At 36.5% G+C, this 20,361-nt stretch overlaps 1 protein-coding gene across 3 annotated transcripts in view; it reads right to left on the bottom strand.

Moving 5' to 3' along the window:
* Window positions 1–4,195: 4,195 nt before the first annotated feature.
* Window positions 4,196–20,361, bottom strand: part of LOC140155192 (protein PALS2-like) — a 49,309-nt gene continuing 33,143 nt past the window's right edge. For all 3 annotated transcript variants that reach the window (XM_072177937.1, XM_072177936.1, XM_072177935.1), the window contains 8 exons: window positions 19,371–19,446; window positions 18,213–18,364; window positions 17,303–17,434; window positions 15,205–15,310; window positions 13,003–13,230; window positions 11,895–12,097; window positions 11,097–11,213; window positions 4,196–10,507 (listed from right to left, as the gene is read on the bottom strand). In XM_072177937.1, the coding sequence (XP_072034038.1) occupies window positions 10,298–10,507; window positions 11,097–11,213; window positions 11,895–12,097; window positions 13,003–13,230; window positions 15,205–15,310; window positions 17,303–17,434; window positions 18,213–18,364; window positions 19,371–19,446 (1,224 nt within the window). In that variant the 3' untranslated portion in view covers window positions 4,196–10,297. The remainder of the gene's footprint in view (window positions 10,508–11,096; window positions 11,214–11,894; window positions 12,098–13,002; window positions 13,231–15,204; window positions 15,311–17,302; window positions 17,435–18,212; window positions 18,365–19,370; window positions 19,447–20,361) is intronic.

The raw sequence follows: 20,361 nt of genomic DNA on the forward strand, positions 1-20,361 counted from the left end.
CGCCCTGGAAATTGGCACAATCCATCCTGTATGGCTAACCCTCTCAGCAAACACAAGGGAAGTTGAAATGGCTGCTGTAAAGGCTAGACTTCTTACTGGTACCTACGTACTACAAGCAAACCGTGCAAGGTTTAATCAGTTCCAAGTCGACCCAACATGTACAGTTTGTGGTGAAGAACCAGAGGACAGGCATCACTTCATCCTTCGATGCAAGAATCTTGATGGCAGTCGAGATGTACATATGAAGAAGATCAAGATCTACCTCCACAAGATATACAAGGATGATATTGTAGATGCCATATTGAGTGATGAGCAGACCCTACTTCAGATCATTCTTGACTGTACGCACAAATCACTTGTTGATGATGCCATTTCTCCTCAACTGAGCACACTGAGTGATGACATTGAACCTATGACCAGACGCTTATGTTTCAGTCTACATGCGAAGAGAGCATCGCTTCTGAACATCTACATTGGTTAAGGCATGTGACTAGTATACCTAACTAGTCTCAGTTTAAGGCTACCCATATATTTTAAAACATTTAAAATCTGTGGGCTACCCTTAACTAGTTTTGGCATTGTGGCATTTTTTTTTCCCAGCATGTTTATATATATTTGCATGCTTTAAATTTTGTGTTGCATTTTTTGTGCACTATTGAGCACTTTTGGATATTTTTTCGCGGTGACGGAAAATGAACTTTGACAATTGTTGTCTTTGTGGATACGTGTTTGAATGGACAAGTTATTATTGTGATAGAAGACTGATCAATGCTGATGGTGGCGGGGCGTTTTTGTGCACTTCTCGTGTCTTCATGTTAAATGGACATTTGCATTTTGAAACAGACACAGCTGTATACTGTGGTGCGCCTGTATTAAAGGCGGAAAATCCTACCAACCAACCAACCAACCTAAGGCGGTTGATGGCGTATGTTCTCCTCGGAATTTTGTCGGTTATAAAAATTAATGGAAAAAATAACAAAACACCAAATGTTCTTAAAATGTTTTGTTTTAAACGTTTTAATAACATTTAAATGTCCGGGTTATATAAAGGTCAGGAAAACGTTTTTAAAACGTTAGGGCCTATTGCAAATATTTTGAGCAAACATTTTGAGCAAAATATTTTGTCAACCCAAAAACAACATTCTGTTTAGAATGTTTTGTATCAACTTTTCCAAAATGTTTTTGGAATGTCATTAAAACGTTTTTATACCCTTTATTGTAGTTTTTTTGTTTGTTTCTTGTTTGTTTGTTTGTTGTTTTTAATTTTTATTATTTGCTGTTGAATTTTCTGTTTGGTAACTTTTCTGTTAAAGGGGATGGCTACCTCTGGCCTTACTGGCCTTTCGGCCATCTCCTCCATGATTCTTTGATGGTATTTTAATGCGTATTTTGTATTTCTATGTGAATTGTGGAAATAAATAAATGAATGAATGAATGAATGAATGAATATATAACCCGACATTTAAACGTTATCTGTAGAAGATTTTGCGTTTGCTGGGCAGCAACAACATTGGGAGAATCAACTGAAAATCCGTGCTTAAAATATTTATAGGCCTATAATACTATTAACGTTTCCATACCACTAATGACCAGCAAATTAAAAAAAAGTTCCTCCATAAAGTAATGATCAAGGTGAGTCCCAAAAATCCTATGCAAAAGCGTATAGGCCCTAGTGTGGTAGGCCTACAATAATTTTTTAAATTTTTCGGCAAAGTTTCATCATTGCAAAATATGGTCTAGTGTAAATTTCCGGATACGCCAGCGAATGCTCCCTTTCTCCCCAATTTTTGAGAGGGAGGGGGAACGGATCGTGATGATCAGTTGCGTAACAGGGATGTGAGGGGGTGGGGAGAGTAGCCCCATGCCGGGCCCCATGCGTTACCAAGTTAGCCAGCTGAATATCGGGCAGAAATTGACCTGTGCATCTTCTTTTTTAGCCCGTTAAACACCGTTGCTTTCAAGGGGCAAAAATGGTGTACAAATTGCAAATTAAGACCATAATTCGGACCATAATTATAATCATAACTGACAGAAATAGTAGAAAAAATTGTGCGCTTTCATTGCGCCTATTCCAAGAAAGATACATATAAGATTCGTGGAAGCAAGTTAGCTGGCCAACTTTGCCAGGAGGGCTACAAAAGTCTAATAAAGGTCCGAAGGTATGAGCGTTCCACATTGGGTTGATGGGTTGTAGACTGCACTCCATCCCATCCGACGTCAAAAGATAGGCCTACTGGTGGATGTCATATATGGTCACCAAATTGAGTAATTTAAACAAGAAATCTCAGGAAAAATCGAGGGAACACATCCCACAAGGCCTCTGGTGCACTTTTCTTGAGTTGTTAAAAAAAATATCAAATGTTGGATCCATGGGGGTCAAAATGTGAAAATGCTCCAATTTTGACAAAAAGTGAAATTTTTTGTTTTGATTTAACCATTCAAATGAAGAATAGTTTGTACTACCTAGGATGTTTTAACTGTTATCTAAGAAAACATTATAGTAGTGCAAACTATTCGTTATTTGAATTGTTCTATCAAAATAAACATTTTGACACACCTTTCTTCAAAATCGCAGCAGTTTCACATTACTGACCCCATTGAAAAACAAATTAACCTTTTTGATAATAAACTCAAAAATGTTACTTAAAAAAGTTGCCAGCCTTTCATCATCTTGTGGGTACAAATCGATTTGTGTCATGCAACTATTACCATGCATGCATGGGCAGTGTTTTGTGATTATGCGTGAAGAATCGAAAGCTGAAGGCACCCAAAAAGAAGGCCTGCACCCTCAAGGTTGGTTTCAACTTCTGGTATGGTTTCTCTTGCCAGACATAAAGGTCTACTTGACACATCCAGTGGCGTGCGCAAAGGGCATGTGCCCCCAGTTTTGTCAAAAGTCGGGGAAATGCACCCAATCAGGGAATTAGCTACGATGGCAAGCGAAGCGAGCCGAAAAATTTAAAGAACAGTGTGCGGAATTGAGACCCGTGCCGACTTTCGAAAACCTGCGCACACTACTGGACACATCATTTAGATACAAACGTGCCAGTAAATTACTGACAAACTTGTGTATAATATTTATGTAATGAAAATGATAGTTCTTACAAATACTTTCACCATGTAGTCACTATATAAATGAAGTCATAAGAACAATAATTGATTAAACATACAAAACATATTTTATTGGCAAAATGACAACCATTACCATTCTAATGTTAATGCAAACAGCAAAAATACCCTCTTTTAATTTGGTCTATAAGTCTTTGTTATCTTCCATTTACATAGTAAAACATTTTAATTTGGTATTAAGCTCATTAATCCAGCTCTACAAAGGGCTACAATGTGATGGCTGAATGCATCAATGTCATAATGTGCATAATAATGATAACAAAGTACTTGGGACCTTCACATTCAGCGTATATGAGCTATACTCCCTATGAATAACTTGGAGTAAATCTGCATGAATACAAACAACAGTGTACAAAAAATACATAGATTTCCTGTCATGAATTATTATATGAATAGTTGAAGTGGCAAAGTTGATTTTGCCCCTGCCATCTGTGCACTTTATTGTCTGGTATGAAGAATGAAATCACCATAACAACCATTTACAATAAACTTAAAACTTCTACTGGCCAGAGCCCCTTCAGGGATGGCAACCTAGGCCCTCTGTATCATATCCACCCTTGCTGTTAACAATGACCTTTTGCAGTGAAGCTCTATAGAATTTGAAAACTTGTTGATGCAAAGCGTTCTGAAAGCAGAAGTCTTAATGCATTCACAGGGCATTTTGCCTTCCATATCTATGTTTTATGACATGAATACATTGTGAATTAATGGTAACAATAGTTCGTTGTTTTATACTTTGTCAGTGGTACTGGTAAATCTATTGTGACAACTTTAAAACTTGCACACAGAAATGTCAGGTGACATGTGTACACATATCAAGTGTTCTTAAGCTTTGATTCCTGTATCTAACATTGACCTCAGGAACAGCTGTATTTGATATGCCCTATTCCAGTTGAAATCCATACATCCCCTATCATGGCCCTATGGAAGACGCAACCTTAATCTTCCACACAGGGAGTGTGAATTTCAAATGGGGTATACCTAATGGGTTAAAACAGGCCTTCTCAACTGGCGGCAAGCCACTTGGAGTCAGTCAAGTGGTGCACGTAATTTTAATATTTTTTCACATAAATCTTGAACAAAAAGGGTGGAAATACACAATCTGGGCCTTTAAAAACCTTAAAATACAGGAGCTTCCGGGGGCACTGCCCCTGCACCCCCGTTTAAGTTTCACCACTGCACCGTACCCGCTATACGCTCGTTCTAACTCACAAAGTCCTCAGGCTCCCTTAACATGTTGGCACTTCATGATCACTGAAATTTTCCAGTTGGCACTTCAAATAAACTAGTTGAGAAGGCCTGGGTTAAAAACTACATCTGTACTTTTTATGTGTAGGAGATTAAGGTAATGTCTTCCATAGGGGGTGTATAACAGATTTCAACTGGAATAGTCTATTTAATATGTAGATACTATGCTTATCCTCCTACTCTATAAAATTTGATCTCTTCTCATATTTCTCATCTCATCTTATCCTCTTTATGTTGTAGCTGCAAATCTGCAGTACATTCACTAAACCATCAGGTGTGTGGTTATAAATTCCATATTTACTTACTACTTACTAAGAATAAACCCAACAAGCTTTGCATCATGAAAACTCAATGATTTCTTTGCACACGCAGGCAGCTTGACACTCCAAGCAAAGACATTCTTTGAGGAAAGGGGCCCTAGCTAATTACATTAATGCTACAATGTACCAGATGAAATAAATGGAAATAAATAATACCTGCAATGCACAATGGTGGGGAAATCAAGTCATATTACACACTCTGAGAAGATATATACATACTCCTTCCCAGAATCCTTTGCAACATGATACATCACCTCATTTCATTAAATAACACTCCCATTTACATTGTACATTTTGATAATAGACTTGCTAAACATGGGTCAATAGTCAAGAAATAAACATATTTTGCAAGATCTGGATGTGCTCTGTTCATTGAGGTACATTTCACCTCTGTCAACCCATGTTGCACTAAATATCAAATCAGTCCAGAAAAATGAAATGGCAGAAATGCATTATGGGAAGTGCAATATATTATATCTTCTCTATTACATACTGTTTATTTTTGAGGTTCACACAAAGTACAACATGGCAAGAACAATAAAACAACAACTGGATGGAAAACATATAAAATTGCATACATGAATGAAATACTTTATGAATTGTGCAAAATCTACAAAATAAGAAAAATTGTACCCAAATGTTTGGTTTGTATGCACAAAAGAGTTAGACTGGGTCTAAGTGGAATTTAGTGCCATCAGGAATGATCCTTTACTCTTTATTTCCTTCCTAGAGTAGCTAGTAAATTCTAAAGATTTAATAGCAAAGTTCAGAAATAATACAAAATAACTTAAGCAAATGTAAAGGAAAATGTCCTTTTTCCTGGGACTAAATTCCACTTAGACCAGGACTAACTCTTTTGTGCATATGGACCTTTGAGTTCTGCTAGCTTTCCTCTCCAAAGTTTTGCTCAGAATTGAAACTTGTCTGCTAATGGTGGATCTACTCTCCCGCCAAATGACACACCTATACTTTGTTGCACCTCATATTTGGTAGTGACATCGGTACTTTTTATGTGGCCAAACTATGTATGTATATATACGCTATGTGGGATACCATTAGCACTTGCAATTTATAACTGCAACCAGTGAAATATGCACCAATGTCATCACCAAACGGCAAGTTTGTAAATCCAAGTATAAGATCATCATCACAGAACACAATATCAGTTTTGCTATTGGAAAAAATCTTTGCTTAATTTTGAATGACTTTTTGGTTTTGCCAGAAATAGCTAATATATTAAACACTTCAATAAAAGTGAGTTTTCTTTTCAATTTGATCTTATATTTAAAAAAATATGCATTTGATTGGAATGGGTTTTGGCACACATCATCAAAAGGTACTAACACCGACTGAGAATTGGAATCCAATAGATGCTTTCATGCATGAATAGCCCATTTCAAAAGTTGCAAAATAGTGCAACACAATATTACATGTGACAGTGCGTATGTTATGAGCAGGTAATTTGAATGTTGATGATATGCTGCAACCCCATGTGATTCCCTATGCAGGGGCCATGCCGAATGGATGTCTTAATGGACAATAATGCATGCTCACATAGGGGAAGAGTTGCCAATGGCATTAGGTGTATGCATCAACAGTATCACATACCACTTTTTTGCAACTTTTGAAATGGGCATTCCTTGCTTTAAATACATGCTCTTGCATGTATGAAAGCATCTATTGGATACAAATTCTAGTCAGTTTTGGCATGATCTCCCTAATGATGTGTGCCAAGAGCTATTCAAAAACGAATACATATTTTTGCAAATATAAGACCACCTTGTAAGGAGAACATATTTTTGTTGAAGTGTTTACGTGGAACAAAGTTATTAATCTAGTGGATCTACATTCTTCAATAAACCGATATCAAATGTTACAACTACTACTACTGGGCAAGTACCTATCCTCAAACCTAACACCTAAAAATGGAAATATGAGAACAAGAAATTTGTGGCGTGATATACCCCCCTCTTGCTAAATCTAAGTATCTGAGGAATAGGTAAGTCACAAGTTTGGATTTAAATACTGGTTAATTTCAGTCACATCATTTTGTCAGCTGCATCAGAAAGTTGTATTAAAATAATATTCCTATTGACAATAATTATTCTGTATTTGGATATTCAGTTTTAATTCAATTCTATTGGATATACCCACAACTGGAAGGAATCAATCATTTCAAGAGTTTGATATTAACAGAAAAGAACGTAACAAAGTCATGTACATTATCGGTTTTAAATAAATCAAACTGGCATTGATATTCCATGCCATAATAAGGTCTTCAATATATTTCTTGTTCCCAAATTTCTTGTTCCCAAATTTACACTCTTACTGAAATCTATGTATAGTATGATACTGCAAAATCCAAAGCACATGATCAATAATTAATTAGCACACCTTTAAACCGCTGTCTCCATCATAGCAATAGTAATACCAATATCACACAACACCAACCACTAAATCTCCTTGAAGTTGTTATTCCATGTCAAATATAACCATACCAATTATATACACTATAATAATACAAATTCACCATGATACACCACACCACATTCAACCAGTTTCACCTGTTACTTAACCCTGTCTGTTATTACAAATTGTCATCATACACCTTATTTACTTACAAAATAACAATTCATTGACACATAACCATACCTTGTTCAGTGCGACAAATATGATCAGACCAAACATTTTTCGTTGTTTTTCAAAAAGGTTGAAACCAAATTGGAGTAACCTACATGTAGTATCAGTATGTTTGTAGCTCCTTACAGTATACTTTTAGTTTTATGCTGTGTGCTGTGCGACAAGCATATAGGGGCATGAACGCAGATAAACAATGATGCTGATTGACTAATCATTAGTCATGACAAGATGATTGACCCATTGGTTTTCGGCTCGTAGAAGGAGACAAAACGTTGCCATATCTACACGATCGATGATCGTCAGGGTGTAGGCGGAATTAACAAATTTACTGTAGTTCAATAAAAAAATTCAAGCATGTGGGCCAGTATATAGACCACTTGACATCATTGTTTATCAAGGAAGGTGAGGGCCTGGTCTATCGATATGCTTGAACGAATCGCTACACTGTTCAATGACTATATGAAATGTGATGGGTGAATTAAAATGCACATGCCCTGGGCAAACTATGATGCGTACGCACACTGCAAGGCAAAGAACAATGGATATTGCCATTAATTCGGGCGCATACTGCCGGGCAATGACGTCACATGTCAAGTGGTCTATAGTTAGATATTTTCTGTATGGTTTGCCACTGGTGCATGCAAAGTACATACTACATTCTAATACACTGTATGGTGTAGAATGAAGCAAGCAAACATGCAATTACATTTACCCTGGTGGTAGAATGCATGAAAAACATCTGACTATATATAATTTGGTTTACCTCAAGTTTGGTAGTGATGTATGTGCGTATTTCTCTGAACTGTGCGAATAAAGTTTAGTTATGCAGGGCATATACACGTACGGGTACACAGGCGGTTTCTTGGCATGCTTGTGGGGCAACCACAAAAAAGGCATTGACGTCACTACCAAACTTGAAGCGAACCAATGTATAGTGGCCAATAAAATGCCAAATTCTTTTTACACGAACTTCTCGCAATACGCACACAACATCGAAGTGTATACCATCCATCCTCATGCCAAATAAAAGGCCCTTGACGATTAATAATACGCTTATTTTGTAAACAGGATAATCAGCTTCCGATTTTAATAACATTTGATAAAACAATATGGCACCTAGTAATTAGTCGTTGTTGAATACCAACAATTATGCATAATTTCATTAATCTACTATTAATTAATATACAAAAATATTTATGATAGATGATTTAAATGTTTCATTTGACAATACAGTCAAGAATTTATAATTTCAATAATTAATTTGGTTAAATTTCAATTATTCATATTATATTGTAGGAATTCCATTCATCAACATTAATAGAAAATAACTTGACACATTTTGAACAGGTTTGTAAACATCGGGCTATTCCAGTTGAAATCAATACACCCCATGTAGAAGACATGACATTAATCTCCCCCCAGGAATCTCCCACACTTGGTGTGTTGATTTTAAATGGAGTCACCAATTCAGGTAACTCCATTTGAAATTCACACTCCCTGTGTGGGAGATTAACCCTAACCCACCAGGGGCTTTTTGGCGACGGGAAGGGAAAGAAGGAAGGAATAAAGAGAGAAAAGAAAGAAAGAAGTTGTTTGCTCTGGGTGGGATTCGAACCCGAGACCCCTCGCATGCCAAGCACGGGATCGGAGACACTTTGCCACGGGTCTTGGGCTTCGTTGGCCAGCGAAACCTTGCCTATATATCACTTAGGGCGATTGCATCATCACACCACGTAAGATGCATGCACGAACAGCGCATTTATCAAGTAGTATTTTGTAGTACTCAGGCGGGTTAGGGTTAAGATCATGTCTTCCACAGGTGGTGTATGGATTTCAACTGGAATATCCCATTGACACACATCTCACAATAGCGTTTCAAATAAGAAAAATGTACATAGCTATTAATAGCCCAAAATGGTTGTATGTTCCAACAGACCTAAAAGCACAATTATGACAATCATGACAATACACCCATTGCACTTGGAATTTTCAACCTTTGGTCCTTGAATCTTGCTTTTACTTGTCATGTTGAGAACAGAGTTTGATGCATTTTCATACTTATTCTTATTTTTTCATACTTTCCATACTTATTCTAATATTTTCCAGATTTGTCAGCCACACAGGTGTCAATCTTACATTATACACTATCCCAAGGATTATTATTAGGTTGGTCTGTGGGGCAGGGCGGACCACTTCTGGACAGCCCTTGAATAGCTCTGAAATGTAAAGTAAAACATAGCAAAACAAGGTGTATTGGTCCTCAAACACAGATTTTTAAAATATGTTTGGTCCTCTATGGCCCTTAAGCAAATAAGATTGAAAACCTCTGCTCTATCCAGTCTGAAATGTGACATCATGTTTAATAGGAACTTGATTGCTAAAACTGACTTCAAGCTTTCAACAGAAAAGATGTTTGAACAGACCAAGCCATCTTACAAGAATGTCCCACAGCTTGCTTGTCAGAAACTGTATAACTTAATGCAGCAGAATGAACTTTGACTTAATTTTACCTGCTTGTTTTTCAAATTCCATGCATTTTTGTATTGCTTACCAACGCAATCTCTGAAAAGACTTTTTTGGAACACATACCCTTTCAAATATTATTCCCTTCATAAAAATTTGTAAGATGGCCTAGTATGATCATATCAGCACCAATGGGGTGGCATTTCTTAATGCTTCAAGCTAAACAAAGCTTAACTTACTATTACAGAAAGCCAATACCTTCAAAGCTCAAACCAGCTTACATATTCTTGAATATATATATACTGTTAATTTTGACAACTAATATAAATTCAACACATAGTGGAAAACTGAACAAAAAACATAATCAGCTGAGTGAATGTCTAGAAGTGACTGTTTAGACACATACAAAAAAATGCTGTTGCGTAAACTATATAAAATTGAAGAACATATAAATACTGTATCAACACGCAATATAAATATAGCATTATATAATCTGATCAGACGTGAGTTGGACCTGGCATGATTGGTGAGTCGTATACCCAGTCAACAGGGACCCATTGTCTTTGTGAGCCTAATAAATCTATGGCTTCCATGAGTTTCTGGAATGATTCTTCTATGTTAGTATTGACTATTGTGAGGTCAAATAGGTGGCTGTAGTGGCGCTCGATGCGGGCACTTTCATCCACTGTCTTCTGTAAATCTTGATCCTATGACAAAGGGAAAATAAACAAAGGAAACAAGAATAATTATATAAGTACAGAATATGTGACCAGATCTGATCCAGTCAAGTTAATGTCGGCAATAATGAAACTGAGGTATAGGCAAAAAGAGAGGGGAAAAACAATAAAAAACATAAGAAAATGGACATATATTTAAATGGTTCATAACTTTACAATAATAATAATAAAACGGCATTTATCCACGCTTTCTGAATACTCACGATTCCTCAAAGCGCGCCATGGGTCGATATGCTGCCAAGCCCCAAAGGGCAGCGCAAGTTGACCTAACCAAGTATTCAGGAGACTTGGGGATTCAACATCAGTAGTGTAGGTACTGAGCAAATTAGTAATGGTAGTAATGGTAGTAACTCAATTTTCAAGATTCTGACTTTGGTCTGAGTGGATATATGATGATTTTAAAGCCATAATGTATGATTTCTATTAAATTTTAATTTTGTTATTCTTTACTCCTAATGCTGAAATAATATTAGTAATAACTGTCAGGAAAGATTTCTGTCCATTTTAAGCCCAAATAACAAGATTAAGTGAAAGAAAGGCCAAAGTGTTGTATATTTACCGTGACTGTTTCCTGATCTCCAGCTGCATCATGGATGGAACGAAGCAATACTAGGGCGGGGGATTTTAAAAAGACGACAAAAGGCAGGAATTCACTATTGCGTAGCATCTTCAATGACTGGAAAATAAAGAGAGACATTATGTGTTAGTCAATATACCTTACAGCAGGGATCAAGTCAAAATGGAGGGCAAACTTAGATTCAGCAATTTTGTTTATAAATTGTCTCCAAAGAGTTGCTTGTATACCGTAAAAACTCGATAGTTAGCATATGTGCTTACTATCGAGCGCTTTTAAAACATGCAAACATGAAAAGCCTGATCCACAAAATTGTAAAGGGTTTTGAGCAAATCATCAATACACATAGTTATATACGAACAAGTAAACCTGCAAATGTGTGTCTCAACCCCATTAGCTCAGTTGGTAAAGCGCCGGACTGTGGTACAATTTCATGTTTTCAAAAGCGCTCGATAGTAAGCACATATGCATATGAAGTTTTTACATTATACCTACAAAATATTTAATGTAAACAACAGCTTTCAGTCATATTGTTTGACATCACAGGAATTGAACTATGGCCTCTTGTAATTGGATTTTGTGGCTAGGGACCAAGTCTATCAACTCATTGATGCCATTGAACTTTTCATGCAAAGATATAGCAGGGAAGTGCTTAGAAAACTAGAACAAAACATGTTAAATAAACACTGGAGTATCAGCAGTTGGTTTTTGTATCCATGTATCACAATTGTTGAATGGGGCTCAATTTCCCCGGTATTACTCCCAGCCTTAGGTCTGACTCACCTGTGGGTTAACATCTAAGACACACATCCTCCCTGATTTATTACATAATCTTATAGCTTCAAATGTTGTGCCATATAGATTGGCACCAAATTCACCATATTCCAAGAATTTATTATCCTTGATGTCTTCTTCCATCTCATCTCTCATGGAGAAAAAATACTCGACACCATTCTCCTCTCCTTCTCTAGGTCTTCTTGATGTATCTGTTGAGATCAATACAATTTAATGATAAGATAAATATTTCTACGATCACTAAACACCAAGGACTTTTAAGTGATCGTAGGTTTAAAAACCTAGAAGGGACTGCAAGACTTGTTGATCAATACTCTGCACACCAAGTTCTGGAGCTGGAGAAGACCAATGGTGTATGCAAAAGGGGGCTGTGGCCCGTTGGGTGAAATACACCAAGTTGGTAAAAAATTATGTAGTTAATAATTATGGTGAGTGAAAAGAGCCAAAATTGTTTGTGCATTTTGAGCAGTCAGGGGAATTGAGACCTGTTGCTCCTCACTTTTGAACATCGCAGATGCCACTGGAGACAATTTTACCACTGGACGCAAGTATAGTTCATACACCTCTGGTGAAGAACCCATGTGTATGTGTGCTGTTATGTGGGCTACTCTATGGTTATTATGAACACTGCTATTAATTTCTTATATTCTACTACTTATTCCTTTAAGATTTTATACAGATTTTTTTAAATATATTTTTTATATAGAGGGTACATATCAACTGCTCAGTGCCATACGTGGGTAAGTGCAAATAGCTGCCATGTGTAAAACTGCTATGTGTAGATGAGTATATACTCTGTGTAAATTGCCACATGTTCACAGGGCAGCTATCGTATTTTTACCCACTTCTGGCACTGAGCAGTCGATATATCTCATTCAATTACAACTGCTTGATTGATCCAAATGCCATCCATAAATCAAAATTATGGAGCGTTAATTGCAATTTAGCCTGGTACATTCTACACTAAGCCTTGGACTTTGTTAAACAATCAATTTTTGGCAATTTACTTATGCTAAATACACACACATGCTCTACCTCATTGTAAGCAACTTTAAAAAGTGAACACAAAATAATATAGAGAAAAGAAATGACTTACGTGCTATTGCGTGTCCAAACTGTGTTGGTTCTGTTTCTAGCAGTCTGTTTTTCAGTGTCCTTCTTCCAATACCTTGTGCTCCTATAAGTACTAATGTTTTCCTCTGGAATGGTGGCATTTCTTGCACCTCTTCATAAATGACGATATCGCCTCTGTCAAATTGGTAATTTTTTCTCGTCTGATAATTTTCATGCTTTTTCCTTTTTCCTTGAAATACACCACATGTTACTGTTCAAAGGTAATCATTACACAATATGTTACATATATTGATTATCACAATGGGCTATTCTATCTAAAATCCACACTACCCCTGTAGAAGATTTAGCTCAAGTCTTCCACAGAGGGAGTATGAGTTTCAATTAGAATAGACAAATTGGTCTACTTCCATTTGAAATACTCATTCCAGTTGTAGATAGGTAGCCATAATACAGGGCGAGTATGGGTTTCAAAATAATTAACCCTGGCCAATTACATTTGAAAAACCTACTCCCCCTGAAAAAATGTTTCCAAGGTGTAGTGTGGATTTCAACTGGAATAGCACTGGGCTTCAAGTTATCTAATCTATGTATTTATCCACACTGCTTATCACGTGCAGATATAGGTAGTGTATGTGCTTCGTCCGTGATTCGGAAGTCACGTAAAGCCGTTGGTCCCGTGTACAGGAAGAGTCAAACCCTGTGCACGTTAAGTGTCAGAGCTATTCGAAAAGAGAAGGGGGACCATCCCCGGTTCTGATGTCTGCAATCAATCCTAGGTTCCAGGATCGTGCATAGGTAAAAAACTGTGCACGTTAAGCCCGTGCGACAATACTCAATTTGAGGTATGCACGTATATAGGAAGAAGAAGAAGACATGCAAGTCACATCTCCTATAGCCATACCTACTGATTTCATTATCTCCGTTCATGCTTCACTGCATCTGCATTGAGATATGTTGCATTATGCATTGCAGTCTCTTCCCAGAATACTGCATTGCAGTATCGTAATAAAGTTAAATTTGTTTGAACAGGATTTGTATGAGTTGAGTTGAGTTGCGGCAGAATATGATGGATATATCGGAAACCCAACACAGATGCAGTGAAGCATGAATGGACCTATATCCTGGTGCTGAATGGGAGTGCTTAACATAAGTCTACACAGTTGTACTGCATTGTAAATTTCTACTTTCTATTTCATAAACACTACTTAAGATTAGGACCCAGATGACCTAGTACTTGCTACCCCATTCCCTTCATGGATAGTGAAAATTAGACCCGATCCACATCAGCTTGCTTTTTTTCATTGATTATGATCATTTATTTTTATTTATTTATTACACTTAATCACTGGTAAATACAATTATTATAATATAATATCAAAATATATTGCACATGAATATTCAAAAGTACATACAAAAACAAAGGAAGTTTAGATAACATTTTGCACCAGTGAAAGGCAAGGACTAACAGGTGCAAAGCACCTCTAGGACAGTCCCACCAAAGATAAAAACAATGAGGACACCCCTCCCAAAATTGAAAAGTAAAAAACCAAACAATCATGTTACAATCCTATTACTTAAATGAGTATAGTGTGTCCGCTCAATGTCGCCGGAATACCACAATTGTGTCATCATCCGCAAATGATGGACTTTCCATCATTGGGCCAGTTTGTAGCATGATCGTATCATAATTGCCGACTCAAATTACCTGTGTGTATGCTTTGGTATGTGTATAACCAGAAGTGATTATGACATGATGATGAGGTGCCAACACTCTCATCGCTCATTTGTTATAATTGTGTCATAATCGGGAAATTACGACAATCATGAAAAAATACTAATGTGGATTGGGTCTTAGCCTTAGGTATACTATATTATACTAATAATGAAACTTCCATTTTCCTACAAAATGAGCAGCACCAGAGAGGATGCTATGTGAATCTATAATGCAATGAGATTTCATGCTCCGATAGAGATTAGCTTTATACTTATATTACTTAACAACTCCCCATGGTCTGTGTGCTTTCATGCTTGATGTAAAACATACAACAAAAGTGAATGAAAAATGCATGCAAACATTGTGTGGACTATCTATATTTCTTTATAAACATACATGGACCACGCCAAATATGACCAAAATGGTTATCTGAAGGTCTTATCCATGTTGGTCTTATACGAGAATGTTTGACTTCATATCACTTCTGTGGCAAAGATTCTATTTCCATACCTTGATCAGCATACATGTTTTCTTTGGGTACAAAGGCTTTTCTTTTTTCTTCCAGATATCTACTTGGTATAAGCCCTGTTGTTCCATCACCGCCAACTACATATGCCTGGGTAAGATGGACATGAGACAAGGGAAACAACAAAGAGAACGAAGAGATGGAGATGTTTACTCTCATGCAACCCGTGTTTAACTCCCTGAGCACTACCTGCCGATCTAACATTGATTGGTCAATTATGTGATATCTTCACTTTAATCACCAATCAGAATGGAGCTTTGCAAATAATTCACCCCAATTTTTTTTGTGTGGTGAAATTATTCTTACAATGTTGCTGATTGGTCCAACTGATAGTGAAAACTTCTTTTTGGCCAATTCAGCAGGTAGTTCTCGTGGGGTTAATACAGTATGTGATTGAAATGACATTCAGATATGTATCATCAACATTAAGTGATGAAAAAAGATATATCACATGATCAGCATCAATTAAGTAAACCATATATAATTTCTGGTCTACATGGTTGGTGCTATACCATTTTTCACTCTGATGTGGCAGTGACATCAACGTGCTGAGGTAGATTTTCGTGCATGCATCTATGATTTTTAAGCGTGTGCATGGGTACGCTAGCACTTTGGGTGAATGCTTGTAGCCTTTTGAAACTGCGTCCAATCAGAACGGAAAATGGTATAGTGGCTTGTGTTTTGGCTACATTTTTCTTTTAAAGCAAGTGAGTGTCCACCATATTCACTTGCCACTTTTTCTGTATAATTCACTCACTGATACATAGTATTGGTATGATGAAAGCCAAATCATTAGGTGAACCATATACAACTGGTGTACTCGGCTGGTGAACTAGGCTTGGGCTTAATTTTTTTTTTGGCTTACACTAGTCTCGAGCAAAATGAGTTAGCTGCCTACCATATTCAATTGTCACTTTTTATGAATACCGTATTTCGTCAAATAGTCGCCCCCCTCAAATAAACGCCCCCCACCACTTTTTTTCTCAAAAATGCCAATATTTCCATGCTATCTTGTGTAGTAAGCTTACCAAGTTGCACATGGTCCATAATAGCGCCAATAATTGGCGAAAATCTGGATCAGAAACCCGGAAGTGAGCCAGAAGTCAGTGTTTCTAGTTCATAGTTCATCATTTTAGCGTGTGTTTTTAGTTTACCTAATTATTTTAACGGGAATTATCGTTCTAAAATTGACCTTGAATAAATGCCCCCCCTTGGGAAAATGTAACGCCCCCGGGGGCGTTTATTTGATGAAATACGGTAATTAATTTACACACTGTAATTCTGAAGTTATGATGAAAGCCAAATCATAGTTGAGTCAATATGTTTCTCTAGATATGGCATGCAACTATTACTGTACAGAAATCAAACAGACTTGAATACTTTATTTTCACTTTCATTAATTCATATTGCTTGATCCACACATATCCACTATAAGATTGCCTATTTGATACTGATACATGTGGGAGACTGGACTAGTCACAAGATTTATAATCGTAATAATGTGGACCCTTAAGTTCCCATCACTATCACACCACCTCCACCACCACCACCAACACCACTACCACCACCCACCATCACCACCACCACCACTACCACACCACCACCACCACCAACAATAAATTACTTCAAAATGCAGGAAGTAGCTGTTGAAAAAACCCTTAAACAGTGCGAGCAACTATCTTTTTAGCCAATGCTAGGAATCGTAGATAGGCTATGAGGGTATAACCCCCCCCATTTTTTGCTCTTTTATGATGAAATATCATCATCCAATGCCGGAATCGTTTTTTTAAAAAAAAAATCCTGCAAATCCATTAAAAAAAAACCAGAAAACTTACATCCCTGAAAAAATTGCATTAACTATATACACACACCAGGCTGCACACACCATAAAAACAAACAAATCCCACTTTCAAATAACTTTGAAGCAGTCTGACTTCCCTGTATCGATGCTTAATTATTACTATTATTATTTTTATTGATTTTGTCAGTGGACAAAATCACTTAACATTGATTACTGACAGTTGGCAATTTATCACAATATGCAATTACTGTCAATTAGGTACGTCAGTAACGGATGCTTACTTGCCAGTAATTGACATCCTCTCTGTCAACTATACAAAGTATATCGCCCTTCTTAAAAGACAAGCCAACTTCTGTACAAGGTAATAGTGTGTCTTCTGATGAGGTATAGTCATAAAAGGCTTTGAAATGGATCTATAGGAGGTAGAAAATAACAAACAGTAACATATATTACAAAACTTAAACTATGTGTATACTATTACAACATATTGTGAAATAAAATATACGCAACTATACATTGGTTTGTTTCAAGTTCAGTAGTGATGTCAATGCTTTTTTCGCGGTTGTGTCACATGCATGCTGAAAACCGCCCTCATACGGGTACACTCTGAGGCTGAGCGATTAAATTTATGCGCATCATTCAATACTGCAACCAGCGAAATCCACATGTATGTCACTACCGAACATGGAGGGTAACCAAAGAATACCTCTCTCTCTCCCCCTCGCCCTCACTTTTACCTGTCTCAATCTCATCCGTTCCCTCTTCACTTTCTTTGTTCATCTGTCTCTTGCCCTTCCTTTCTCACTTTCTCTCTATCCCCTCTCTTCCCTTTATTTATCTTTTATTTCTTCTAATGCAAATTGGCATACAGCATCAATAGTCAGCAAATTATATTTTTTTGCAGACTACTTGCTTGTTTATTTCTAAGATAAAGACAAGTGTATTCAGCTAGAAACAGTAATCTCATTTTTAGCAATAAATGACATTTATCCTTCTACAATCTGAGACATGCAAATTACCACAGACCACAGACAGAATTCTTTAACCCCAACAAACATGCATGCTTCTGGAATTGAATTTCTATAGTGCATATTAAAACTCACACACTCCACAACACCAGGTCAATTTTCAACATGTCATTGATAAATTAACATCACTGAACCATGCTATGGGAATACAACATCTACTCACAGGAGGTGCAGGAACATGGTCCCTATAACTAGGTAATATCTTGAGTGTGACGCTTCCTTCTGCAGCCTTCATGTGTTCCTGTAACGCATCAGGGTCATTGGTCACGCCAATCCCATTGATCTCTTTGATAATATCGCCCACATGCAATAAACCTGATGGTGTAATAAGAAATAAAAGATAAATCTGATATAATCTACCACAAAATTTTGATTTCATACTTATCCGTATATCGTAAAACCTCGTCTACAAGCATATATAGTGTTTTTTATGAAAGCTAAATTAATACGGAAACAAGTGTAAATGCCAATACATTATATTGGTCTTACAATAATACATGTTTGTATATGCTTGATCTGACACGTATTTGCTTAAACTCCATAATGGTGCCTGGATTAATTTAGCTTTTATCAGCACTCTATATGCTTGCAGACCAGGTTTGACGGTATGTATAATATTGTAGAATGTAAGCAAATCTGACCCAAGAAGGTAAATAATGAGTGTCAAAAAATGTTCTGGGTATATTTTACCATTCACCTCCTTGCTATCAATACTATAAATATTAACATATATTCAAGACACCAACATCTGTAAGACAATCTTGGATATTTTATGTCATGCTCTAATGATTTTAGATTTAAATTAAATCAAGCATATCAAATGCTTTTTATAGCAATACAATAATCTTACATTGACTTATGAAACAAAGTCTTTATTCTGTTTGACTGAGTCCATATGTACAAGTCTATGATTGACTGATTTAATCAAATTTTAAAACATCAGTATCTCAATTTATTATGTTCACATTTTAAAATATTCTCTTGTTGTTAACGAACATTAATTATAAAATTATTGAATTCTTGTCAACCTGATTTTTGTTTTTGTTAATTTTGATCCAAAAGGTGTGGTTGGTATGTTTTGTGACAGCAACCAGAACAACTTGCTCTGACAGATGAAAATGAAAGGAATTGTCAATGTCAATGAGGAGTTCATATGCAAAGAGTGACATACACCAGCTTTCAATACCATATTCACTAGTATATTTAGCGCCCCTCCAAAACAAATCATTACGTAGTGTTGTTGTTTCACATAAAATAACAATATTAATGAAAAAATACACAGGGTAGCCTTTTGATATGACCTCTTGAATCCAATACCAACCTTGTCTTTCTATGATGCCTCCATGAAGAACTCTTGCTACAACAATCTCATTGTGTTCTATTGCCAAAGTGATGCCCTGTAAATAAGCCAAAAAAGGAAAACAATTTATAAATGACCTGAAATGGAACAATAAACCAACCATGTCAGTTGTCTATCTATACTTGGCTGGATATTAAAAATCTGATGCACGGATCACTTAACAAACTAATATGGTGTGACTAGTATAGGTTATTGACTTGCTTTGATTTGAGACCACTTACCTTATTCTCAAACTACACGTAGATAATCATTGGTCAATTTAAACTGATCTTTATTTCACACACTTGTGGATAGTATTTAATTTCAGCTATCTTTATTGAGTGAAACATACTGCTTTCTATATAGGCCCTTATCCAATAAAGACTGGAGGGCCATTTTTCATATCATTTCATTTCATTTCATATTTATTCAAAATAACATTGTGGCAAATAGCAAAATTGTATTACCTTTTACACTCTTAAAACATCAAAATTATTTACTATTATTACACATAAAAGTTATTAACATACATTACAGCAAGAAATAAGCAAAAGAAAAAACATAAAATATTATTTTGCACATATTTCATAGTCTGTCTCCTTTCAAATTGAGTGGCAGATTCGAATCGTGCTAACCTCATCACGCGGGGTGTATACACACATGTAAAAGGGCGATTTACCTGTATGCTGGTGATGCAAACACATAAATACACCAATTCCAATCTGCCACTGAGAAATCCAACATGGCGTTACTCTCAACTTGAGACGAGACACACTATAGGAAAGATTTTAATAAATCAGATTTCACAAGCCAATTGTTGGTAAAAGTTGGTAACCTAAGTATCTTAACTACTTGGACCTGCTATCTCAAAAAAAGAGGTTACCAAGCATTTTCTTGAGTCTATGAGCCTCAAAATGACCCTATATCAGAGATGCCAACCCTCCCTAATTATCAGGGAGGCTCCCTGAAATTA

The sequence above is a fragment of the Amphiura filiformis genome, chromosome 6 (assembly GCF_039555335.1).
Source record: "Amphiura filiformis chromosome 6, Afil_fr2py, whole genome shotgun sequence".
NCBI lineage: Eukaryota > Metazoa > Echinodermata > Ophiuroidea > Amphilepidida > Amphiuridae > Amphiura > Amphiura filiformis.